Source organism: Wyeomyia smithii, chromosome 3 (assembly GCF_029784165.1).
Source record: "Wyeomyia smithii strain HCP4-BCI-WySm-NY-G18 chromosome 3, ASM2978416v1, whole genome shotgun sequence".
NCBI lineage: Eukaryota > Metazoa > Arthropoda > Insecta > Diptera > Culicidae > Wyeomyia > Wyeomyia smithii.
Window position 1 is genome coordinate 200,221,613 of NC_073696.1, and position 27,987 is coordinate 200,249,599.

The 27,987-nt window shown below is 40.7% G+C and overlaps 2 protein-coding genes across 4 annotated transcripts in view; one reads left to right on the forward strand and one right to left on the reverse strand.

Annotated features, from left to right (window-relative positions):
- Positions 1–10,586, forward strand: part of LOC129730941 (dynein light chain 1, cytoplasmic) — a 35,400-nt gene extending 24,814 nt beyond the window's left edge. For all 3 annotated transcript variants that reach the window (XM_055690609.1, XM_055690608.1, XM_055690610.1), the window contains one exon: positions 8,738–10,586. In XM_055690609.1, the coding sequence (XP_055546584.1) occupies positions 8,738–8,899 (162 nt within the window). In that variant the 3' untranslated portion in view covers positions 8,900–10,586. The remainder of the gene's footprint in view (positions 1–8,737) is intronic.
- Positions 10,587–11,135: 549 nt separating this feature from the next.
- The window catches only part of LOC129730926 (putative metabolite transport protein HI_1104), a 43,678-nt gene continuing 26,826 nt past the window's right edge, over positions 11,136–27,987 (reverse strand). Inside the window, exons 2-4 of the mRNA XM_055690575.1 lie at positions 13,211–13,479; positions 12,025–12,926; positions 11,136–11,910 (exon numbers count right to left, since the gene is read on the reverse strand). Of these exons, the coding sequence (XP_055546550.1) occupies positions 11,513–11,910; positions 12,025–12,926; positions 13,211–13,437 (1,527 nt within the window). The 5' untranslated portion in view covers positions 13,438–13,479 and the 3' untranslated portion in view covers positions 11,136–11,512. The remainder of the gene's footprint in view (positions 11,911–12,024; positions 12,927–13,210; positions 13,480–27,987) is intronic.

Sequence of the window (27,987 nt, forward strand, 5' to 3'; positions counted from 1 at the left end):
TTACCAATTGAAAAGACGTTCAGGAAAAACGATGAAAACATATAGGACCTTTTGAAATGTTTATCTAGAGTTGTGTTCTCGAGAAATTTGTGGACAAGCACTGCCGAATTCGACAGTAGAAAATCTGGAGCTAATGGAATCAAAGCATCACTATGTCAAGTTTCAGTATTAGGTCTCCAACAAAAAATGTTTTCAATCGTGTTCAACCAGGTACACAGGCACTCCATTTAAATGCAACAAAGAGACGGTGCAGCTGGTGCTGAAAATATCCAGCTCTCTGCGTCCAGATAGCACACATTTGCCTTGTTCTTGAGACTTGTTATATGTGATGTAACACTGCTCTACGTACATTAATTGAAAACCTCACTTTTGAGGAAAATTTATAATCTTTTCCTGGCGACAAAAGCAAACAGAAGAAATTATGAAAAATTTAAGTGACAAAAAATACAATGTATTGATTTAAATAGGGAAGTTCACTCAATTCCTTGAAAAAAAAATCAATCAATCTTTCTTAGTAGGACCTCGCGACACTGGTTTTTGAAGCATACTTTTTTCAAAAAAATTCTTGCACTCATCTGGTTTACATGATTTTCTTGATTGTTAGCAAGTAGCATTTGTGTATCGTGGAATATGGCACAAAAAATCAGAGCAATTCCTTTTAAATTAAATTTTCTAGAATGGGTGATATTAAAAGCGTAAATAAACCGAAACCCTGATGGAATGTATGTGCTTTTTATGGTAGAAGCTTTTTAGGTTGAGGCGAGTTATAAAAAATCGTTCGATTACGTTAGGTTTGGGCCACAAAGGTATGGTATGTGAATCGCAATGTATTCTAATTTTCAGTGAGTACTGTTGTGTTTCTCAGCATATCATTAGCGCGTTCGAATTGGGTCAACGTCGAACGTATGCGGGTTTTATCGGCGGTTTGACCTCTATGAGTAATGTTTATAGGTTGTAATCGATGATCGTAATCACACTCGGGCTTGTAGTTTTTTTTTTGTTTCTTGCAACGCACTCTAAAACATACGTAGAAGAAAAAAAAAGTAGGAGGGTGGTATTCAAGACACGACCGCATGACGTTGGACTACGGTATTCTTATATTCCATTAAAACAATTAATAGAAACAATTGCAACTCTGGTATTTGCTGCAATTTTATCTAACAGTGCATTTCTGAATGCTGAGACGTTGAAACGTTATAAATAATGATATATACTAAAAGAATGGATATCTTTCATTTAATCGCTGTCATTTCATACATATCCGAATCAACCCTTTGTTTGCTGCACTACCAAGACAATCATTTAATTGAGCGAATTGGTAAAATTTTCCTATCTAAGCAAAAAGCAAACTTTACGAAACTATCTGAAATTGGAGCCCAGAACGATTCAACCGAAAGTTTTAAATTTGAAAATTGTTTGACATTTAATCGATAAAACTCATGCTAGGTTAGTTCCAGCCCAGCATATAACTTCATGTATTTGAAAATAAAAACGTTTGGTTCAATAACTCAATATAGCAAGAGCTCAATCACACGTTTTTCGGTAGTTGTTATCAAGGTTTGGGCGAGTGACTCTTTTTACCAATAATTTATGATACTCAAAAGAACCCGTTTTGATCTAAATCAAATTTCTAGTAAATAAGTGTTGATCATTCATAGGTAGTAATTTTTCCTCGATGAATAAAGACTGGCTGAAGAAGTTAAAACCGCTGCTGTAAAATCAAATTCACAACTGTGTTCGTTAAGACGTTTTAATATTTTCAATGACAATAATAATCTTCGATAAACACCCGCTATAGTTATTCACACACATGCTATAACTATCTAAACACGCGTTAAAACTATTCATACACACGCTGTAGCTATAGCTATCCATACACACGCTATTCCTTTCCATACATCCGATACAACTATCTATACACACGCATAAGCTATCCAACCATGTGCTATTACTATCCATACATACGCTATAACTAATCATTACACACGCAGCAGCTATCCATACACAAGCTATAACTATCCGTACACACGCTGAAGATATACACGCAATAGCCATAATATGCTACACATGCTAGTGTCTTACACACGCTATAGCTAGCCATACACACGCAACAGCGCCATCCCTATCATCGCAAATGTCATAGCAATACAGATGCACATACGCTATATGTGCACACTGCACACACACTAAATGGCGGTAGCTTTCCTAGTGGCGGTGCTGGCTCGTGCAGTTTCTGGCTGTTTTCATCCAACGATATCTGAATTGGATTACCGCTGGTGGGGTCCAACTCAGATCGAAGGAGCACCGAACTGAATGAAGAAATGCAGCTTCCCACTACCTCCGCCGCTGCTGCCTGATACCACCGCTCTGGTTCTGCTGCAGCTCAGTTTGGCCGCTGGAATCAGCCACCGCTGCTGATTATACAAGACCGGCCTGGTGGCTTCTCACTTGTTAACTGATGACTGCTATGAGACGACACAGGCTATTATATAGCCCAAAGCAAAAATCCATCCGCGAGCAAACAAGAAGCGAGCTTGTGATTGGTTGAATGTGCACGACTTTTAACACAACTTTTAACTAGTTTAGTATCGAAAACATATTTAAACTATTATATGACAATCTTGCGCAATATTTCCCCTATCAATCAAGCCATTGGTGTTTAGAATCTGTTCAGTGGTAATGATAAAAGAAGCATTTTAAAATAGTGTTGAAACACCTGTTGCAGCTACCGAAAGCGAGCTCGTTATTGGTTGAAAGCTGTGAGACTGTTTACAAAGTCAGATCGGTTGTATCCGTTAGTGTCGACTGTGCTTGTGAAGAGAGGTGGTGATTGGTTGCTCGGTATGATTTAGACAATCGATGTGATTTATCAATTTTTCAATAGTGTATCTCGAACAATAGGTTATTTTTGTTACATAAATTCAACCGTAAAAGAATTTCTGATCGGTTGATGCCAAAACCTCGAAATTCTGAAAAGAAATGACTGATATATAAGCGCTCAAAACCTGACCACTTTTCCCTGGTTTTCCCCGGTTGAATTACTAGATTTTCAAATTCAGGTGCCTAACTTCGATATAGACGTTAGTCCAACGTCAAAAATCACAAGAAGGTTGTATGCAAAGCCACGACCGCAAGTTGAAGTAGAATACTTTTACAAGAGAGATAACCTGGCTGCTTGCGTGTCAGTCATTTTTTCTAGTAAATAAACGTTGACCGTTCATTGGCAGTATTGTAATTTTTTTTGTCTGATATTTTGAATGAAGTTCATTGAATATTTTTAAATTTTGTGCAAATGAGAAGTTGAAGTGCTGCCGAATTGTAATATGCACATTTAATACGACATCATTAAACGGGAACGGAACAAAGGCTACGGTTATGCAGAACGCGAATGCCGGCGCGATGCGATTCGCCTTACCGTGGTGAAATGTACAGCTCTTTTTAAGGCGGAGTAGAGCTATACATTTCAACACATTTCGTCTTGCCGAATCGCATTGCGCCGTTATTTGCGTTCTGCATGACCGTAGCCAAACACTAAGCGACGCAAACACGTAATAATAATCAGAGTATGCATGTAGATGAAGATAATTAACTTTGGATTATAGCGCAAAACGAGAAAATATTAACTCTTCAAATAATCATTTGTGTTCTTCAAATTTCAGTTGTTCAGTTTAATATCCGATGAAATGTTTGTTTATTATCTGATGAAGCTCTTATATAGGCCAAATAATGCATTCCCAATTTACTAGGTCCATAACTCTGCCGACCGTGCTTGGGAAAGCGCGGTATAACGACCAATCAGAGGTTGAATTTTGTGTTTTGACAAGGCTTAAGAGTTTTCAATAGTACAATAGTTTGAATGATAAAATTGCAATTTCATGCATTTGGTAGGAATCTTAGAAGATTTTCTAATCGATTGCTGCAAAAACGAAGGAAATCCATCGAAAACTAACCGATTTATTAGCATTTGAAATTTTTCTCACTTTTTTCAGTTTTAGATTTTCATTTTACATCCCTATGTAGCCGAACTTCCTGAGAGAAGTATTCTAATTCAAAATTAAATCTTCATTAATTCATTTGTTGTCCTTATAAGGACAATTGTTCAATTTATCATTGAAAGTGAGGACTAAGGCGCACGGTCAACACAATGAGAAAGGTGTTTTCACATTGAAAACTAGACACGGCTTTACTGGAGGAAGTGTTGGCAAATGCATCTACCGCTAATACCACCGCTATCATACGAAAGCGCGTCGTTCCATGTGGGGAATATCAACAACGAAAAATGACGCGCGTCTAAGCATAACCCGAACTGTTTCGCCGTGCTGCTCCCATTTACCTTTACATCGGCCTCAGGGAAGTAGCGGCTGCATCTGCATCTACCGCTGAGGCTGTCACTATACTGCTATTGGTACCAAAAGCTGTTAACTCTTCAAATAAGTGTTTTATTTGTTCTCAAAAGAACAATTGTTCAATTCGAAATCGGATTTACGCAATCGCATCTCTGTAATATTACCGACAATAATATTCTTCTGAACAAACTGATACAACTTTCCCATTAGGCCTCTGCCATAATAGACGCGAAAAGCGACGCGAACCGATTCGCTCAGCTGTAGGTTAATGTACAGCCATCAGTAGAGCTGTGCATAAACCTACGGCCGAGCGAATCGGTTCGCGCCGCTTTTCGCGTCTACTATGGCAGAGGCCTTAGAGAAAGTTGCTGGCTGATGTATTCACTTCATGCAAGCCTGCTGCTGATGCTTCCCGCTACCACACTGAAACAGCATTTTAGTGAAGGGAGTGTCGTTTCAGCTGACCCTGCTACTATCGATGCTGATATACCCGCTGCAACAGCTACGCCATGCATAGCCATGCCACAGTTGTGGCCGCTATACGCTGGCCCAACTGCTGAGCAACTGTAACGCTATCCGTAGCCATGCCACAGTTGTGGCCGCCATTGGTATCCGCTGTACCTGCATCTGCTGGCCCTGCTGCTATCGATGGTGAGATCCGCTGAAACTGCTACGCTTATTCGCAGCCATGCCACAGTTGTGGCCGCTATCCGCTATCGATGGTACCCACTGCTCGCTCCCGCTGCTGCTAAGGGAGGACTGCTGTCGTCGCTGTTCAGAACTACTATGAGCGGCTTCGACTAAAACAGGCTATTATAGGGCTATTATAGGGATGAAAATAGGAATGAATTATTTTACGTACGTGGTGGAATGATATAACTTGAAAAATATGTGTGACTTCATTCTGGTTCAGAGCGATCATTTGATAAGCTCCACCTCTTTTTTCAGTTTCTAAAGTTTTTCCTCAGTTTCGTAGCACGGATGCACAAAAATGATTTCTTGTGAACATTCTGTCGAGCAGGACCGATAGCACTCTCATTAAAGCAACAAAATAACATGTTTTGTGTCGTGTTGTGCAGCTTGGTTGAAGAAAATGTTCCCGTCCCCATGTCGCATGTAAGCAGATTATTGCGTTCAGTAGACAGTAGATAGTGTATCCAGCGAATAAACACCGATGGTGCTCTCACACACGCAACGGTTTTAACCCGTATCTTATTGCGGTTTGTAACATCAAGCGATTTCGTTTGCTCGCTGTTGCGTGTTGCATCATGTTGCAATTTGGCAACTGGGAGACGACGAAATTCTGTTTACGCTGATTGATTGAATCGTCTTCATATTAGCTCTGCATAGTCGAACTGACTGCTTTTGTGAATGCGGGTCTAACAGGGCAGTTTATTATTCAATGTCGGTTATGCTGATCGCAGCGTCTGCGCTGCCCCTACAGTGGGGAGTTCACTAAAGAAAGTAAAAATTAGACAACTACAACAGAATTTGATTGCATCCCGCACAGAATATCTGCTTGTGTTGATGCCAGAAAACTATTAACCTTCAATTATTTTTTTATTTGCCTTCAAAAAAGCATTTTGCTGTTCAAAATCGGTTGCTAATTACAATCTTTGAGCTGCCCTAACATTGGGGGAATTAAGATACACGGACAACATGCACTGTGGAAGCTATTTCACATTCAGTAAATTAGACGGGTGCGACAAATTTAAATTGCTAGGATGCAACACAGAATACTTGCTGGCGTTGACAAAAATTATTAACTTTCAATGACTTGTTTATTTGCCTTCAAAAAGGCGTTTTGATTTCCAAAATTGGATTTCCTGATGGCAATCTTCATGCTGCCCCGACACGGGGGGAATAATGGCTGTCTGGCGACACACGCTGAGAAAAACCGCGCTGCTCCTGAGACGTGGTGACCAACCACAGGGCTAGTGCTGCTGCTAAGGAAGGACGACTGCTGTTGTCGCTGTCTAGAACTATTATGAGCGGCTCCGGCTGAAACAGGCTCTTATATAGGCCAAATAGCATGTTTTCAATTGCAAGGTATATGATCCTGTCGACCGTGCTTGGGAAGCAAGCATATAACGACCAATCAGAGGTCGAATTTTTCGTTTTGACAAGGCTTGACTATTTTCAATAGTACAATAGTGTGAATAATAAAATTACAATTATCTTATTTTGGAAAGAATCTTAGAAGATTTTCCAATCTTTTGCTGCAAGAACGAAGGAAATCCATCGAATACTAACCGATTTATTAGCATTTGAAATTGGACATATTTTTCACTTTTTTCGGTTTTAGATTTTCATTTCACATCCCTATGTAGCCGAACTTCCTGAGAGAAGTATTCTACTTCAAAAATACTAAGTCTCAACTCAGCACGTCTCAGTAAACACGTAATCATCTCCTGCTATGGGATTTTATTTTTTTATTGCATGTGTCTCACATTATAATAATGGTAACTGCAGTAAAAAACGAAATTCCTGCAACACAAATGAGAGGCAGGGAAATTATTTTACGGATCCACACGATGAACGGCGGAAGTGCAGTGATATTTAATACATTGAATACAGCGGTGAAATTAATTTCTGGCAGTAGCCGAGCGTTTTATTGAAGGGAACCCAAAATAGCTACAGTCAGGGCTTTGTTTCGATTTTATCGATTTGAATTCACGATGATCGGTATAATAGTAAAAACAAATTTCAGAATGTCAACTCAAGTGAATGAGTAGAGAAAATGCCAATGTGCAAATCGGCTCAATAGTACTTCTGCTTTGCAATCTCTCGGTATTGTAGACTAAAATCACTTGAGAGGTTTTGCTGAGTTCTCTCTCAAAACATTTTATCCACGATTGATGAATTTCGAAAACAAAAGTGTATTCGAAATAATTCGCAGAATCAATAAATATCGTAATCGTGATTTTGATGCATATCAGCGACTGACTTTTCATTGTCAGGACTTAAAACCGAACGAAATGTTCCGCTCGGTCTAGTGCGAAAATTAAAGAATAGACCGCTAAACGAGTTTAACAGTTTCACCGTTGGTTTCGGATGAATAAAACGGACGACGTGTGGACTGTTCTACAGTAGTCCGCCACACAGTGGATAATTGATCGAAAATTCTAACTGTCGGTCAATTATATATGGTATTCGAAGAGTTAAAATTTGAAAAATCTGTGTTCCAAAAACATGATTCTTCAATTTAAAATTATACTTCTGCTTGGCCCGCATTTATGTGAAGCAGTCCCGCTGTGCGTCGTCAATCCACGCTAAATTGAAAGGTACGAACTGCTCTTGCCTACTGTCTCCGCATAGTATACGGAAATGGATGAGCCTTTCCTTTGAAACGTTTTTTTCCTAACGTTATGTTGCCATCAGACGCGCACGTCCTTGTAGGACTGTGTCAAACCTGCACCTGCACAAATGGTTCGGTCATCAGAGCAGCGTGCGTTGTTATATGCTGGCAGATCTCGAATTTTTGACATGTACATTGTCATCTAGGGGTAAACAACTATATTGTGTTGAATACTTGAAAGATGTAGCTGTAGTGCAGTTTTTGCATGTAGTGTTATACTATTGTGTTTTTTGTTACTTGAGTTTAAACTGTCCTAAGCAATTTTGATAATGCAAAATAACATTGCAACGATTGGATGATCGAAAATAGGATAATGCGGAAATAAGGCTGTAAGGAATAAACGCCAACGCTCATCGTACTAAGGATCATCGCGACTTTTGAATTAACAGGCGTCTCCCAACAACAGGAAGGAAAACACTTGACAACAAAGCAACGCCATGGTTTCGCTTTTTGCGCTTCGTTTCATTGAAAAGTGTACCACAGCGTGTTTCTTTGATGATTGCTATTAAAGTCATAATCACGATTCACTGTGCTTCTCCATCTCCCGCCAGCTATAAGTGTGTCGTTCACTTTTCGTCGTCTGTTTTGAAGTGGGACGAGTCGGGTAAGACAGTGCCACTGTATCGGTTACAATGTTGCAGGTTACAATGTTTTTACTGTCTCATTTATAATTTAAAGGTTTCATTCATATTCCGTTAGTATTAACTAACTTTTTTTGAATCAGTGAAAAAAGAAAATTACCCAACAATAGTCTGTTTTCCATTGCCGAATGGTATCATCCCATCATGATGCTATTCGTTTGCTGCCTTTCATCACAAGTGATAAAAGCTGCCGCGGTCAAGGGGGCTGCTATTCTCGGTTAAAGTACAGGTACAAAATTGTCGGTTTCTACGAACAACACAGCGTTGGTAGATTTTTTTCTACTAATTTTTATAATCCTGAGTAACTGACAAAGAATGGCTCGTAGTTCTCCTAACCTAGACTAATATGAATACAGTTAATAGCATTACTAAGCTCGGCTTTTGTCTTGCAGGATATTGCGGCGTACATCAAGAAGGAGTTCGACAAGAAGTACAATCCCACCTGGCACTGCATCGTCGGACGGAACTTTGGTTCCTACGTTACGCACGAAACGCGTCACTTTATTTATTTCTACCTGGGACAAGTTGCCATCCTTTTATTTAAGAGCGGTTAAGAACGAGACTAGAATCTTTATTTCAGGAGTAGTGCGAAATTGTTGTATACAGAGCGAAACCAGAGGGATAAGATAGCAGGAAACAAATCGATCAGCAGCAGCAGCAGAGCAGTGACAGACAACCGCAAAGCAGGAACACATTCTATTTACTATTACTTCTACTATTAACGATAATTATTATAACCATTTGCCCAACAACCAAAACCGACGATGTCGATAGGTGACACCTGGATTGCGAAGGAATGGGCAGCTGGCAACCGGGTACGGCTGTGTGAATATGTTCGTTAACAAAGCTACCATGCAGTCCAGGTTTACTAAAATAACAAGCCAGCGTTAGTAGAGCAGTGTACCGGCACTTCGAGAAGATGTTCGATTTGTAGTTATATTCACTTTCCGAACCATTTATAGCAAACAACAAAACCATTTAAGACGCTAGATCTTTGGAAACAGAACGATTTAGAAGCACTTTATCAAATAGAACATTAGATAATTGATGATAAATTGATTCCAACCAATTTTTGATTGAATTCCCAAATTTAACCTGATTAGAGCAAATTAGCCTTGTTTGTAAACTTACCTACAAATTAAAAAAAATGCGTTAAAATGTTTGTTCTTTTGTTTTAGATACTTTTTATTCAGTGAATGAACCCAACTTGAACTGATGAAGAAACAGTGAGTTCAATAAATAGCGTTAACTGTGAAAGCTGGTGAGCGCACGGTCGTGCAAATTTCATTTTATAATGGGTAATGAGCATTTTTGTCGCACCATTCAGCTACTCATAACGGGCGTACTTGTTATGTGAATATTAATGAAAAACTTTCTCTCCTATATTTTTTGCCCAATTCAATATGTTTGAACTTCCTACTCGTCGTTGTTTGAGACCAATATGTAACGTCAGAATATTCATCGATCCTTACCAATCGTGCTGTGTGTACTCCCCGTGAAGCGCAGTTAGACATTCTGCCGTATCGTCAATGTGTATGTACGTGTGATTACTTCCAAAAAAAAAAAAAAACAAGATAAAAAAAAATACTCGAGATAAATTTTTGAAATTTTTAATGAATCATACAATGTATAACTTCTCAGAAAGTTTCGTCACAAAAACGAACGTTTAACCTACACGTTCTCCACTTTGCTCATACAACTTACCAACTTGCTAATAGTTAATTAGGTTCGAACCTTATCGTTGGTTAACGAAGCAAAAAAGGCAACTGGCAGATTATTTATAGGTACGGTTTTACTTGACAGAGAACAAGAAATGATTTTGCACAATGGCTAACCCAGACAGCATGAAATGTCGAAAGAAATACCTTGCTGGAATTATTCACTCCACGGTTTGTTTCCATCCGTTACATATGCAGCCGACCACGTATTAAACATTTAAAAAGGGTGAAAAATATTGCACATGCCGAAGTTCAAAACAATTAATTTATTATCAGACACACAAACAGCGTGAGGAAGATACCAACAGATTTAAATTTACCGAGTCAAATCGATTTATGTATTTCTCATTAGCTATTATATGAATGGAAATATTACAGTATTTTTGTGTAAAGAAAAACAAATTGCAGAGAAGAAAAAAACAAAAACATGCCGAACACTCATTGGAGATAGAAGCTATTAAAACTGAATCGTATAAATGAAAAAAATAAAACAGGAAAACACATTTCGAACCAAATGTAAGAAGATCAACCGAGTTTTACTTTGCTAATACACATTCCTTCTCGGTTCTCGTCACCGCCAGTTATAATGGTTCTTAGATCTCTAAATGCTTGCGTGTAAAAAACCTACAGCTACTGGCTTGATTTCATTTTATGTGTCCATCAAGAAACGGTCATTCGAAACTCATTCTTGCAACGCTATTTTTGCCGGAACGATTGAATTTAAGAAGTTTGCTCGTCTGCCGTAATCTCGCAGACTGACGTAAGCGCCATTTTTTCAAATATGGGGTTCTTATGCCAATTTGTTCGTTATTCGAAGACCCATCTTTTGGTATCTTTCTTTTAGTTGTTACTTATTCGTACGTTGCATAAAATCTAGAAAACAAAATGACGTATGTACCATTTCAATACAAAAGTGACAAGTAACCCGTTCGTTTTTGGGCCGTATTGAAAAACTGATCAAATTGATGTACGTCATAACGTTGTATCACGGCAGTCGTGGTATCCCATGTTAACGAGTGGTGCTAAATATGACTGTGCGACAAAAAAGCTAGAGAAAAATCAAAAACTTACATAAAACTATTACTTCTGGTTTATTTAAAAAGTATCTTCTTAGTGTTTTTAAACATTTATAAGTTATGGCTTACATACTTAAATACAAGCGACTACGTGGACGGATCACGTCTAGCACTTTGATGTTGTACGATTCTGCTATACAATAACAAACACGAAAGATTACGCTTCTAAAGCACTTATCGCTAGAAGAGATTCTTTTGCAACAAAGCAAAAGTCTTCATATCTTGAAAACACCTAAAACTATATATCATTCAGATCCCTGTTCGATAGATTCGATTGTTGAGTCCCATTTTACGACTATACGTCAGTATCCGATTGTTTGTTGAAAATTTTTTTCGATAAAACTAGCCTAGCATAACTCTGCTCCACACTTTGTTACAGTCTACTGCTCTCGGCTGGTCGTTTTCCAACCGCGCCATATCCGTTCGGCTTTGGTCCACCAACGCCGTTGATGAAATCGTCCGGCTGGAATGTGTTATTTTCGTGGCCCATCTCGACCTGACTGCGCCCTTCATCGACTGAGACCGGTTTTGGGCCCTCCATGAAGAACATCGTCAATAGAAACAGCAAACTGCTGATTCCGTAGAAACCGGCATAGAAGAACATCACTGAACCCCGGTAGCCGATTGCCTTGGCCAGAGGATCCACCAAAATTGGCAGGTTACCACCAATGTTGTTCATCACAAACAGAAACACTCCGATGGTTGTGGAGCGAACCTGCAGAGGCACAATCTCCACCAAAACGGCGAACACGATACCGAACCACATTTCGGCTGGAATGAAAAAAGAAATTTTGTCAATACATAAATCATTTAGTCATAAAAAACCATGCGTTTTCAGTAATCAACTAATGTGGAGACGCTTGGTTTCGATCCTTCTATACTCACCGAAGAAGTAACTGATGCCTAGGGTGATCATCGCCCACAGTGGTTCATAGTACACGGAACCGAAAGCGAACGGTGTGGCAATCAATTGGCTGATAGCGAGGCAAGCCACCCGGGAACGGATGCCCATTTTGGCAACGAATTTGTCCGATACAATGCCACCAATCACCACTCCTATGCTGCCGATACCGATAGTAACGGCAAACAGCCACCAACCGAGATCAACATCCGGGAAGTAGATGTTGTAGTACAGATCCGCATTGTACGCAAAGGTCATACCTCCGCAGTGTCGAATGGAGGCGGCAATCATCAGCAGAATGACACGCGGTTGCAGTAAAACTTTTACGAGAGGAACCTTTGCTTTGTTCGTCGATTCCTCGCCAATGCTTTTCCGTTCTGGTTCTTTCAACGTTGTTCCAGTCAGAATGGCCATAAGGACCGCCAGTGCTCCGGTTCCGTAGTAGCAAACACGCCATCCAAGATCCCACAGATTCAGCTTGGTAATGTAGCGTCCCACCGGAAAAGCAATGCCGTACCCTCCGTAGATACCCCAGTTAAAGATTGCCATCACCAGCGCTCGTTTGCTTTCGGGGAAAATGTCCGACATGATTCCGGTAGCCAACGGATTACAGCCAGCTTCTCCAGCAGCCATAAGCATACGCAGCAGAATCAACTGCCAGTAGCCTTTAACCGTGCCCTGAAAGACGATTGCCACCGCAAACACCGCCGTACATAAAGTCAGTAGCCGAACTCGGTTGAATCTGTCGGCAGCAAAACCGAGAACGACACCCATCACCGTGAATACGGCAATAAAACTGGGCCCGGCTAGCAGCTGATACTCTAGGCCCAATCCATTGTAGTTCCATTCGCAGTAAACGGTCCCGTTCAGATGTAGTCGGTGGCAGCTGTAATAAAGAAAGCAACAGTTGCTCTATTAGTGCGGCACGAATAGCAGTATGCAAATACTAGATAAGCTTTTATAGCAAAGCTCTACTGAGATAAAAGCTTCGATATTGTGCTCTAAATAGACTATAGTGAATAAGGGCTGTAGCTACTTCTATAGAGGGTTTAATGTTGGTTTCCGATCCAATAAAAGATCAAATATAAAACATATTTTGACCATAATCAGATCTACTATAATAAAATAAAATTGAGGTTTATAGCAAATAGCGTGTTTTAGAGAACTTACTCATGCTCGACGTCGATTTCTGCGCACTGCTGTGGCAGCATGTGACGATGGACCTCCGTATGGTTCTGCTGGCAGGCATGGTCACCGTAGTCCAGCTCGATGGCGGTTGCCTTCGAGGTAACTCCAATCAGGTAGTGGCCAAGTTCTCCCGCAATGTATCCAATAGTCAGCACCGCCAGGACGTACGGTTTGTAGAGAAATCGCAATTTTTCCACCACGGTTTGCATTGTTGCTACCTTCGGTGTTTCTTTGTGTCTGTGGCTCTATCACTGCAAAAACAGAAGGTGTGAGAGTTTTGTATCAGTTTCTCTGTAATTTTGGGTAATTAAACAATCTTTATGTTTACGTATAAAAATAAAACCTGAGTGCAAACTTCGAACAATTCCAATCAATATTAAAATCTAAAGGAAAAATCCTGAACTTTCGAGACACGTGCCAGTAAATACATCGAAACATCATCCATCGCGTCATTGACTTTAATGATTAGGTCAAAAGATAACCGCCATAAGACAAAGTAAGTAGTGAATAATGTACCTACTACACAACTTCATCAAATCGAATTACATTAAAAAAATCGTGACCAATAAATTATTAATGATTGGGTATTGCAACCCAGCCTGGACGCCACCGCAGTAAAGAGTCAATCCTCCCAATCCACCTGATTTGCATTCTGTGAGGGGGATTGTTGATTTGCCGCGGGCAGATGCATTCGACACCAGATGTGATGCTCAACTAATCGCTGCCTGCCATTATTACTCACTAGGGGCAGAGCAGTTGAGGTTTATTTCACACGCTATACTGAATTGCGCCAAGTGACAATCGGCACCTTATTGTCCCATTCGAATTGATTTTATTGAATTGTTTTATGACCCGTGATTTGCACTTTATCGCAGCAGTTAGTAATGATTGAGCTCTGGATGTAAATTTTGATACCATGCGCTTTATTGGAGTATTTTATTGTGCATTTTTATTACAGTATAGAACTAAGTACCCATTAAAAAGGGTTGTGTATACTGTAAGTAACAGTGAAAAGGTAGGACCTAAATGTAAAACTAATTCCTCCGGATATTTTCAACAAAATAGGTAAATCTGGAAAAATGACAAAAAAAAAGGTTATTCAAAATTTTACTCTAGGTATTGCTTAATTCCATCCTTTTTAGTTGACAGTTTCACTATGCAGAAGATGATGGGTGGCATAAAACGAAAAGTGCGTGAATTCATCCGAAACTAAGAGGAATACTTTTTTCTGTATCTTTCCTTTCAAGCTCTCCAACTTACTATTCAATCGCCCTTGAAGGTGCAGTACAAGGATCAAACGTGCAAAGAAACAGTGCGATCATTGGTCAATGGTATCGACCGACCGTAGGGTCGTCAAGAAGGCCTTCAGGCCGTTTAGAAGGGAAGCGCCGAGGTTAGGACTTATCATTGCTCTTCGAAGATTTTTGGACATACAAAGAAAACACAATTTTTGCATAACTCGAGAACTAATCAAGCGAATAGAACAATATTTGGCATGTGGATGTTTGTAAGGGTAATAAATTTTCAAACGGTGTTTCGACACACCTTCCTTCTCTGAATTGTTGGGGGGGGGGCTTCTTCTGAAAAACTGCAGCAAAGCCTTGGTGCTACATTCCGATTCGGAACTTGACCTTCTGTTTATTATACACAGACTTCGCAGCCAACTGTTAAGTATACAGGATAATTGCGAGGCTAGCTCTACGATCCTACTGACACTAACAGTCTCTCTCGAGCCAGCCGAGAGTTGAACCTACGACAACTGGCTTGTTAGGCCAGCATCGTATCTCGAGACCAACTGGGAGGCTATATTATATGTCTTTATAATGAATAACTTCATAACATTCATTAAAAAGAGTAATCATACTATTAACTAGCCTGGTCATAGCATATTATGTTCTATAAGAATTCAATACAAAAATTTTTCCTGATGAGCTTGTAGGAGCATAGAAGATGAGTTTTTTCTAGCAAATTTTCCGAACATATGCGTTGTGAAACTAAATCGTTAACAAGGGTGATCTAAGCAATTTCTCTTCTTTTTCTAAGCATTTCTTTATTAATAAGCATGCAACGCGATTCATAACAAGAGAGAGGTAATCAATTCCAATCTAGTTTTCTAGTGCATATAACAAAAACTGTTTTTGTACGGATTCGATTCTATTGCATGCAAGAGATGTCTGGATAGGGCAACCGAACAACACTACACTATTCTTAAATAGATCTAACATATGCAACGAAGAGAGTTTTTATAGTGTAGGTACGGGTCTACGAAATGGTAACTGAACCTTTTTATAAAACTTATCATGCTGTTGGATCATATTGTAGTGTCCAATACGTGATACCTCAGAATTCATAATCACTCCTAAATCTCTAATTCAATAACACCTTGCTACAGTGTGCTGTCCAAGAATGCAACTGGAATGTTCAGGACTACTTTTTATTGTGTACGTTGAGATCAAGAAGTCTTATTTCACACCATATTTATCAATACTTTGAGACGCTTCAACACAAGGGTAACGTCGTTAACAAATAAAATGAAGAGCAAAAAGGCCTTAATGGGAGCCTTGTGGAACTCCAGATGTCACATTAACCGGTACAAAAAAATTGTCCCTTAAACCTAACCGTTTGTGTCCTATTCGTCAAATAAGATTCAATAATCCATCTGAGTAGACTTGACTCCAACCTCAGTTTTTTTTTAATTTGAGCATAGGCATGGGAATATCTACACTGTCAAAAGCTTTACTAAAATCCATGTGCCTTTGTCCATAGACGCAAGAGAGAGATCAACAATGCCTCGGTTATTTTTGATACCAGATCTCTAACCTGACTTAAAAATCGGTATAAGAAAAGATTGTTTCCAGACTGATGTAAGTTGTCCAGACGTAAGGGATAAGTTAAAAAGCCAAAACAAGGGTTTTAAGAAAGTTGAAGCTAGATTTTCCCTAAGTGAGGGTGGAATTCCATCTGGACCTGGATCTTTTAAGGTATCCAGTTTTTTGAGCGTTGCGAGGATTTCTTGAACAGTTATTTGTTTGACAGATATTATTTATTTGTTCGTTATTTATTTGTTCATGTAAGTGCGAAAAGTACTCAAAGTCCCTGACTTCGTCGCTATTTTTATATACAGTTTGAAACAAAGCGAGTTTGTTGCAAATTTGCTTTGAGTCAGTATTGACAAAGTCTTCATATTGCATGCGAGATGGGAAGTTATTAGACTTCATTTTATTATTTGCAAATCTAATAAACTGTTTTGGGTCTTATTTTTATTTGCTAGTAGCAAATTGCTACCCTTGTGTTGTAACTCGCATACGCTAGAAATTTTAGTATTCAGTTTATTATATATGTTCGATGTCAGTAAATGTACGATTCATAAGTTTAAAATTTGCTTTAGAGAAAAATAAATAAAATAAATTTAATGTTTCACCCATAGTGTCATATGAGATACTTTTGAGATTATTTATAACACATACGTCACTTATGAAAAGATTTGCTTTAGGGATGATTTACATTCCTTCACTGAGAATCGTCAAATTTGAGTTTTGTTCTGCAGTCCCAAAAATTCAATACCAAAGAAAATTTGTTGCGTAATTTATGGACAACCCATTAACCAAGTGCAACCAAGTAGAGGTAGAAAAATAAAGAACTAGGTGTTAGACTGTTCCTTATGAAAATGTAGAAGAAAGATGCGATAAACAATGGATATCGACTGATTCATATTTTCGTGACGTTACAACGCAGCGAGATTGAAGTTTCTCAAAAATAGATGTTACCAGTTAACGGCACTCTAAACATGGCAAAATGTTCTATTTTTTTTTCACCAATTGTTATAAAATTCACACAGAGCAGAGTTTTTGACTTTTCGAAGAAAAGGCCCGACACCTCAATTTCTCGCGCGTTGTAACGTCACGGTACATTTTTTTTTTTTTTCCTTCACATAACATTTATTTGACACGGCACAAATACAATTTAATGTTTAACGGCGCCAATTATATCTGATGACTTAAAAACTAAAGCAAATTTTTTATCCTCGCTGCCGACTACGAGCTGAAATTAAGTCTAACTTAAAACTAGCATGGGATTTCCAATCGGTGTTTTGTTGTTCAATGGTCGTCTGATAATCGTCGAATGGCATGTATGGATTCGTTCTGCTGAGCCACGATGTCGTGAGTTGGGACAGAGGCTCGTAGTCCTTGGGTCCTGGTTCTATTGTGCGGGGTCTGGTTGCTGGTTTTGTGCTTAAGGTTCAAACGTGTTCTTGTCGTTTTGTTGGGTGTAGACGGAGGGGAACGGGACTAGACTGGGGCGTGGATGGATTTCAGGAAAACGTATATAAGGGACATGTAGGATAGGTCACGGCTCGCCAAGACATCACGAACAGGAACAGCCGGCTGTCTACCCTCGGCCTGCAGGGAAGCTATTAATTTAGACCTGGCGTCACGGTGTACAGGGCATGACCAAACCACATGCTCTATGTCGTGATAACCTTCACCACAGGCACAGATACCACTTTCCCCGAGCCCAACACGACGGAGATGCGCGTCAAATCTATAGTGATTTGACATAAGCCGGGACATCACGCAAATGAAATCCCGACCTACATCCAACCCCTTGAACCACGGGTTCGTCGATACTTTGGGGATTATGGAATGTAACCACCTTCCCAATTCCCCTCTGGTCCAAGCATTTTGCCAACTGATGATCGTATTCTGACGTACAAGTGCGAAAAATTCATTAAAGGCAATTGGTCTTTCATAAATATCACCGTTTGTTGCGCCCACCTTAGCCAAAGAGTCCGCTTTCTCATTACCCGGTATCGAGCAGTGAGAAGGGACCCACGCTAAGGTAATCTGAGTAGATTTTTCGGATAAAGCACTCAGATGTTCCCGTATTTTCCCCAGGAAATACGGAGAGTGCTTAACATCTTTCATCGATCGGAGAGCCTCAATGGAACTGAGACTGTCCGTAAAGATGAAATAATGGTCCGTGGGCATTTTTTCGATAATCCCTAGGGTGTACTGAATTGCAGCTAATCCTGCGACGTAAACAGAAGCAGGATTATCGAGCTTATGGGAGACGGTTAAATTGTTATTGAAGATACCGAAGCCAGTGGACCCATCAAGAAGTGATCCGTCAGTGTAGTACATATTGTCGCAGTTGATGTTTCGATATTTATTGGAAAAAATTTTAGGGATCTGCTGCACGCGTAAATGATCCGGGATTCCACGAGTTTCTTCTATCATGGATGTATCGAAAAACACAGTAGAATCAGAAGTATTTGATAAGTCGACACGATTTGGAATATTCGAAGAAGGGTTAATATTTTGGGACATGTGATTGAAATACAATGTCATAAAACGGGTTTGAGAATTAAGTTCGATTAACCTTTCAAAATTTTCAATCACGGGACGGTTCAAGACCTCACATTTGATTAGAATACGAAAAGACAGGCTCCAGAAGCGGTTTTTCAATGGTAGTACTCCAGCTAAAACCTCCAAACTCATCGTATGGGTCGACTGCATGCAACCTAAGGCGATACGCAAACAACGATATTGTATTCGCTCCAGTTTGATCAAATGTGTGTTTGCTGCGGAGCGGAAGCAGAAACACCCGTATTCAATAACAGACAATATCGTTGTTTGGTAAAGCCTTATAAGGTCTCCTGGATGGGCTCCCCACCATTGTCCGGTTATTGTACGAAGAAAATTCACTCTTTGTTGACATTTTTTCATCAGATACCTCACGTGACAACCCCAGGTGCCTTTAGAGTCGAACCAGATACCAAGATATTTGTGTACCAAAACCTGAGAAATCGTTTTACCCATTAATTGTGTTTGAAGCTGAGCAGGTTCATGCTTCCTAGAAAAAACTACTATCTCAGTCTTCTCCGGAGAGAATTCGATACCTAGCTGTAAAGCCCAAGCAGACAAATTGTCCAAGGTATCTTGCAATGGTCCTTGCAAATCGGCAGCTTTGGCTCCTGTAACAGAGATTACACTGTCGTCTGCAAGTTGTCTTATCGTGCATGAATTTGCCAGACATTCGTCGATGTCATTTACATAAAAGTTGTAAAGAAGGGGGCTTAAACATGAGCCCTGGGGAAGACCCATGTAGCTAATGCGAAAAGTTGCCAAATCGCCATGCGTAAAATGCATGTGCTTTTCGGACAACAAATTGTGCAAAAAATTGTTCAAAATTGGAGAAAATCCTTGTCGGTGAAGTTTACCCGAAAGAATGTCAATAGAAACGGAATCAAAAGCCCCCTTAATGTCCAAGAACGCAGACGCCATTTGTTCTTTACGAGCATACGCCAGCTGAATATCTGTTGAAAGCAACGCAAGACAATCATTCGTCCCTTTGGCACGGCGGAAGCCAAATTGAGTTTCTGATAGTAGACCATTTGATTCGACCCAGTGGTCTAAACGACGGAGTATCATTTTTTCCATCAATTTCCGGATACAGGATAGCATTGCAATCGGCCTATAAGAGTTGTGATTAGAAGCTGGTTTCCCTGGTTTTTGGATGGCGATCACCTTCACTTGCCTCCAATCCTCCGGTACAATGTTTTGCTCCAGGAACTTATTGAACAAGTTCAACAAGCGCCTCTTGGCATTGCCGGGTAGATTCTTCAACAAGTTGAATTTGATTCTATCTAATCCAGGCGCGTTATTGTTACAGGACAGGAGGGCAACTGAAAGTTCTGCCATCGTAAAAGGTGATTCTATCGCGTCGTGGCCCGGAGACGCATCGCGAACAATATTTTGCTCAGGAACAGAGTCCGGACATACTTTCCTGGCAAAATCAAATATCCACCTACTTGAAGACTCCTCGCTTTCGTTGACCGTTACGCGATTCCGCATTCTTCGGGCTGTGTTCCAAAGAGTGCTCATCGATGTCTCCCTCGACGTCTCGTTCACGAACCGACGCCAATATCCACGTTTCTTTGCTTTAGCCAAGCTTTTAAGCTTGGTATCAAGCTCCGAATACCGTAAATAGTCGCCAGGTATACCTCCCGTCTGGTAGGCCTTAAACGCGTCGGATCTTTGCGTGTAGACATCGGAGCACTCTTGGTCCCACCACGGAGTGGGAGGCCGTTCTTTGATCGTTACGCCGGGATATTTCTTCGTTTGGGCTTGCAACGCGGCGTCGAGAATCAAGCCCGCGAGGAGGTTGTATTCTTCAAGTGGTGAATGATGTTGAATCGACTCGACCGCTTTTGAAATCATTTCCTCGTATAACTTCCAATCGACATTTCGTGTGAGGTCATACGGAATGTCAATTGGTCGCATGCGAGTTGACCCGTTAGTAATTGAAATAAGAATAGGCAGATGGTCGCTACCGTGAGGATCGAGGATTACCTTCCATGTGCAATCCAACCGTAGCGACGTCGAACATAAGGATAGATCCAAAGCGCTTGGGCGCGCTGGAGGTTTCGGGATACGTGTCATTTCACCGTTGTTTAAAATAGTCATGTCGAAGTCATCGCAAAGGTTATAGTTTAAAGAGGAGCGGTTATCATTGTATGGGGAACCCCAAGCCACGCCATGAGAGTTGAAGTCTCCCAAAATCAAACGTGGCGAGGGAAGAAGTTCTATTAAATCAAAGAGCAGCCGTTGCCCAACCTGTGCTCTGGGGGGAATATATATTGAGGCAATACAAAGCTCTTTACCTTGTATTGTCATTTGACATGCGACAACTTCGATGCCTGGAATCGAGGGGAGGTTAATACGATAGAAAGAATAGCACTTTTTAATCCCTAAAAGTACTCCTCCATATGGGGTGTCTCGATCAAGGCGAATAATATTAAAATCATGGAAGTTGAGATCAATATTTGAAGTAAGCCAAGTTTCACAAAGGGAAAATGCATCGCATTTGTTTTTATTTATCAAAACTTTAAACGAATCAATTTTTGGTAAAATACTTCTACAATTCCACTGTAAGACAGAGATAGAATCCTTCATATACGCAGTTGAATTAGGCATCGAAGGATACAATCGCTGCAAGGAGAGGCCATTGGGCAGTCAACTGCTTCAAAAATGATCTAACTGTTGGGAGGAATGCTGTAAGAAAAATTTTAATTGGATCGGGTACATTGAAAGTTTCAAAAATCCAGTCCACAATGTCAGAAAATTTCACTAATCCAGAGTTTGTTTCATCAACTGGGAGTGTAAAAGGAGCAACTGGGGTTTTAGATGTTCCTGGCAGTGCTGGGAACTCCTTCTGGGACTTTAAATTTGCCAGCCCAGGAGGAGTTTGCTTCGGTTTTTCCGCAGCACTGTTTGGTTTGTTTGTAACTTTCATTTCACTTTGAGAAATCTTAGGACCTTTTCTGGGAAGTTTAGGAGAGGAAATATTTTTCCTCTTTCTAGACTCCCCAGGATTGGCGTAAGATGCTCCCGCTGGTGAATCGTCAGAATCGGTTTCCTCAGAGGGCAACAGATCGAAGGGGTTCGAAGTAACGGGAGAAGTGGTAACGGTCTTCTTCAGCATGTCAGCGTAGGAACGCTTTGAACGCTCTTTGAGAGACCGTTTTATTTTATCCCTGCGCTGCATGTACACCGCACATGTCGAGAGCTCATGCAGATTTTCTCCGCAGTGAATACACTTTTCAGCGTTAACACTGCAAGAATCTTCCGCATGAGACTCCCCACACTTGCCACAACGTGCCTTATTGCAGCAGTAGGCGGCTGTATGGCCTAACTGCTTGCAATTCAGGCAGTTCATGACGCGGGGCACGTAGAGCCTCACAGGGAGACGAACCCGGTGGATCGAGACGTGGCTTGGTAGTGCAGACCCGGCGAACGTAACTCGAAACGAGTCTGACGGAGTGTATACTGTTTTGCCACCGATGATCGATGCTGACCGCAATTGCTTGCAGTCGAGCACCTTTACTTCGGGACACGTTTTGTTCTTAAAGCACCCTTTGGCACTTTGCAGTATACACTCGACGGACAGACTCGAATCGGTTATGACACCGTCGATCTCCACGTCTCGTGCGGGTATGTAAACGCGATACTCGCGTGTGAAGAGCTCAGAGCAAGCTATATCGTTGGCCTCTTTCAGGTTACCGACCACGACACGGAGCTTGTTAGGCCGGACCTTGGAAATTTCGGTCACGCCCTTGTACTCCTTCGTCAGGTCTTTAGAAATCTGCAAGAGGTTCAACTTTTTCGATTTCGGTCCTGCCTTTGGCCGAAAATAAACAGTAAAGCTGCCCTGGGCTCCGTCTGGGTAAAGCCTGGGGCGAGGGGGGACTGAAGAATGAACAGGGGAGGGGGTAACAGAAGGGTCAGGGTCAGAGGGGTTCGGGGATGGTGGCGCGGGAGGCGAGGGATCTACATCCATCGCGCTATGTTTAGCGCACTAGCGCTGACAAGAACACGTACCTTTTTATTTCTCCCTTCCAGTAAGGTTGGTTGTCCGATCGTTCGAAGTAGCAGCCGTTACAGCCAGCAGCACCAATACAGCAGCACCAAACAGCCACCAGCAGCGAGCCAGGTGTGAGATCACTCCACACAGCGATACGACTCGCTGACACTGATGGCTTCTTCTTTTTCCTCGTTTGTGTCTCGTCCACTGCTGTAGCACAATCCAGCCAGCAGCCAAATCGGCTTACGCACCAGCTGGCAGTCACGATGCGAAACAGTTGCACAAAGGAACGACCTTGAACCCGGATTTATTTCACTCGACCAGGCAAACAATGCCAACACTTGTTCACACGTCTTTTGTTTTATACTCTATCGGACCGATCACCAAACACGTCCAGTACTGATGATCACGGTACATTATCACTCCCCAAAATGATATAAACAAAGTAAACGAAATTGGGAAATTTTGTGTACTTTCCGAATCTGTAAAAATATTGAAGGGTTTCTCGTCACGGTAGGTTGAGTAAACCGGATTTAATCCAAGCTGACTAAATCTGTCAAAAACCAACTGCAGGCTTTCGTTTTCTCTAACTACAAACAGAAAAAGTGATTCATTATCATCATTGACAATAAAATCAGCATCATTTTGATTAAAACACCAATTACTACCATATTGGATTGTAGGGGTACTGGAGATAAGCCCGGCACTGAGGGTAAGACCGTTACCCCTAGGATTTTATTCAGGGTCCGAATACACACACGGCGTAATAATGCCTTCTCCATGCAAATTAGAAGGCGTAATTGCGCCTTCCGATGGGACGCCTTCCAGCCAGAACCTTCTAGCTGTGCCTTCTAGTGGAGAAGGTAGTCGTTCGCCTCCTTCGGCTGCGTACAGAGTTGCCAATGAAATTTTCGATTTAACTGGAAAAAGGCTGAAGAAAAAACTGAAAAAAAACTGGATTCCAAATAAATTAAAAAAGTAGGAGGTTGCATCCAAGACACGACCGCATAACTGACGTAGAACTACGCACACTATTAACAAATGCATTGTTGTGAGTGTTTCATTAATGAGTCATAAAGTCTCCAAACACTTGCTTTGTGCTGCCTCAACAGTGGGGGAACAAAGCCACTGAAAACACGAGCTGTAAAAGCTGTTTCACATTCAGTAAATTGCTAGTATCCAGCACAGATTGCTCGCTTGATTTGTCAAAAAATGATTAACCTTCAAATACTTGTTTATTTGCGTTAAGCTGCCTCAGTAGTGGGGCAATAAGGGCAGTCTGACGACACACGCTGAGAAGTGAGAAGAACCGCTCTGCTCCTGAGACATGGTGACCAACCACAGGGCAAGTGATTTGTTTGATTTAAACACAGCCACAGGCGCAACCCGCTGCAATCCGCTATTACTGCTGAGTGCTAATATCTGCTGCTACTGCTGTCAACGTTGTGGGCGGTCCAGCCAGCTTATCTTCCGACTAATGAATGTAGCTGATTTTACCAAAAACACTCTTTTATTCCCGAAGGTTGCTACAAAATAGGCCACGCCTTTCTGTTTAGGTTTACCATTCTATAATGTTTTTCAGACGAATTATTCCACAATTCGCATTTGATTTTTGTATACAGCGAATAAACACCGATGGTGCTCTCACACACGCAACGATTTTAACCCGTATCGTGTTGCGGTTTGTAACATCAAGCGATTTCGTTTGCTCGCTGTTGCGTGTTGCATCATGTTGCAACTGAGCAGCTGGGAGACGACGAAATTCTGTTCATGTTGATTAATTGAATCGACTTCAATTTATTCCTGTAAAGTCGAATTAATCACCTCTTTTTAGGGCGTTCTAACAGAACAGGGCAGTTTATTGTTCAAAATCGGTTTTGTTGATTGCAGCTTTTGTGCTGCCCCAATAGTGGGGGGCATAAGGTAAATAAATCAAGTAAATTTTTTGATCGCTACAGAATTTGATTGCTAGAACCCAGCACAGAATGCTTGTGTTATTGCCAAAAAATTATTAACCTGCATTTACTTGTTTATTCGCCTTGAGAAAGATATTTTGCTGTTCAAAATTTGTAAAGGCTGTTTTCGCATTCAGTAAATAATACGGCCGCGACATATTGTATTTTCTTGTATTCAGCACTGAATGTGTTGTTGCCAACATAAAGCAAAACTTTATCGCGGGAAGAATATCGAAGCCCTTAACTGGCATATCGAGACGATTGGTGCTACCTCGCTGCTGCTTAGATACGTAATGTGATTTGTTTACTGGCGTAACCCGCTGCTGCAACTACCGCAATTCGCGGCTAACTAGTTATACTGTTCTGTCGACCTTTTTAGGGAAAGGCAGCAAGCGACCAATAAGAGGATGTTATTTTCGTTTCAACAAGGCTTGACAATTTTCAATAGTACAATAGTTCGCATAATCAATCAACGCTTTTCTACATTTGGGTGGATGCGTGTACAATTTTCCAATCAATTGCTGCAAGAATCAAGGAAATCGGTTGAAAACAAACCGATTTATAAGTAGGCTGACCAGATTTTCTCGGGATAAAAACGGGACAAATAGGTTCACAAAACGGGACACATGATAAAATTGATTTTTTGAAAAATTTTACCTTCCAAAGCATACAAACAATTATTTATTGCTTTGATGAACTTGCCCGATCCTGAAGAGTAGAGTGTGATTTTTTGCAATAAGGTCCTGAAATTTGTCACATGATGATCGAGATTTTGATTTATCATGGTCTCAACTTCCAATCGCGACTTTCTCATCAATTCACAATAGGGGATGTCCTTTCAGTGGTGTGGTACTGTCAGGAAGGCACAAAACGTGCTCAGTCATATTAGAAATTCCTGGCTGCTTGGAAACTTATTTTCCATTTAGGAAAGTTTCAATGCAAAGCTCTATTTAGGTTTTTTTTTCAAGGAGTATCCGAAAACGGTACAAAATGGCAAAAAGACAGGACGGTTAAAAACAGTCGAGAAAACGGTACTGTCCCGTTCAAAACGGTACGTCTGGTCAGCCTATTTATAAGCATTTAGAAAGGGACATTTTTCGTCCCCTTTTCGTTAATAGTTTTCCTATTTACATCCCTATGTGGTGGGCTAAAGAAAAACGTAGTTCTTCGTCAAAAAAAGCAAAAAAATGTTTTTGAGAATGCTTTTCTGTTATGGGGACTGGATCCAGTGTCAGTTTTTTTTACAGCAACTTAAGAGATAACTCGTCGCAAAAAATTACTCATTTTAATCAGAACTGTTTTGTTTCGGGCTTACATTTTGGTTAAATTATGAACTGAACAAAATTCCTCTAACAGCAGCAAAATTCAAAAATTATGCAATCAATCTATCTCAAAATTAAGAAAACAGAGCAACATTTTTTTCCGTTACATCAGTAAAGTTTCAACAGACCGATGTCATGTCAACTATTTCCTGAATTCCTGATATTTGCGTGCTTCTAAGTATATTGAATGTAGGGCTCTCCAGAACGTGTTAAAATATGTTCGAACGCGACCATTTATGTCCTGTACAAAATCCATAAAACGTTCAAAACGAAAAAGTCGTTCTTCGCTTTTTGCATTTTTACACACCACTTGCAACAACAGTTGATCTCGCATGGACAGAGCTTATTCGGCTGTTTCGCAAGTATTGACAGCCTTTTGACGTATAATCGAGCCAGAGAGCCAGAGAAAAACGGCTTCCAGCAAAATGTATGGGGATGACGTTCGTGACAGGGATGTGAGTTTAAATTTCAATTATTTCTGACTTCGCTATCTTTTGGTATTTAATTCTTCTAACCATTTTTCAACTGTTACTTAAATAGAATTTTTTTCATGGTCTGGTAAATTCTATTTGTTTGGTTTTATCTCAACCATGCCATGCAGTCTTCAATTTGACCATGTTTCGTGCGAGAAGAGAGAATACTGAAAATGGTGTTAAGAATTGTCAACAGAATTTATCAATTTGCAAAATTTACTTTTCAAAAATATTTCCGAAAATCAATCGGAGCTTCAGTGAATGAAAAACTGGATATAACGGGCAAATATCTGAAAAAACTGGAAGATTTTGGGAATAAACTGTTTGACTGGATCACTTGAAAAAACTGGAGGAATTCAGTTTAAACTGGAACATTGGCAACCCTGGCTGCGTACATGGTTGCCTTCCGTGTAGACGCATCGTGCATTCCACCCGGTCTTGTGTCGCCTTCTTCAGGCGAAGGCGCTGGCAACGCCGTGTTGTATCATTTTTCGCCTGCTGGTGATTCTAGAAGTGTGCTGCTTTATTTTTTCATTAAACAAATATAAACAAACACAAATTGAGGGGCAAGACAACAAGAAGGTTAGCACTCGGCGGGGTTCGAGACGGCGTGATTGTGCTTTCCGTGCAGACGAGTGAAAGGCGGCAGATGCTAGAAGGCACATTAGAAGGTTTCAAGAAGGTACTGACAATTTTCGTAAGGAAAGCGTTGTCACGCCGTGTGTGTATTCGGGCCTATGTATGAGGCTGGGATTTTACTAGAAAACACTAAAGGCCCGAATACACACACGGCGTAATGATGCCTTCTCCATACAAATTAGAAGGCGTAATCGCGCCTTACGTTGGGACGCCTTTCAACCAGAACCTTCTAGCTGTGCCTTCTAGTGAAGAAGGTAGCAGTTCGCCGCCTTCGGCTGCGTACTTGGCTGCTTTCCGTGTATACGCATCGTGCCTTCCACACGGTCTTGTGTTGCCTTCTTTTGGCGAAGGCGCTGGCATCGCCGTGTTGTATCATTTTCCGCCTGCTGGTGATTCTGGTGCTGGTGTTGCCTTATTTTTTCTTCCAACAAACATAAACAAACATGAATTGGGTGGCATGGCGACAAGATAGTTAGCACACGGTGGGGTTTGAGACGGCGTGATTGCGCCTTCCGTGTAGACGAGCGGAAGGTGGCAGATGCTAGAAGGCACATTAGACGGTTTCAAGAAGGTACTGACAATTTTCGTCAGGAAGGCGTTGTCACGCCGTGTGTGTATTCGGGCCTTAATTAACTGTGTTTTGGAATATGTGATGTGTTGTTATTTAATATTTTAGACATTTTAAGACACATCGAATCCACCGTGGAACGTTAAACATCAAAATAAAAGAAAAAACATACGCTACTGCAGTTGATGCGTAAACGGATTTAATTTTTCGTGAGTGGAACTTTATTCTTTTATTCATTTGAAAAGACTAAAATAATTTTTCGTTGCTCTACAATTTATTGCCTGTATTGTTAGGAATCACAGGAATTCGATCTGAGGTAAATTGAAGCAATAAATTTGTAGAAATACTCTTCTTAAAAAAATGTGTGCTGTCGGGGTAACACCGTCACCCAGTGAATGGGGTAAGCACGAAATGATCTGAGGCTAGTTAGATGTTAATG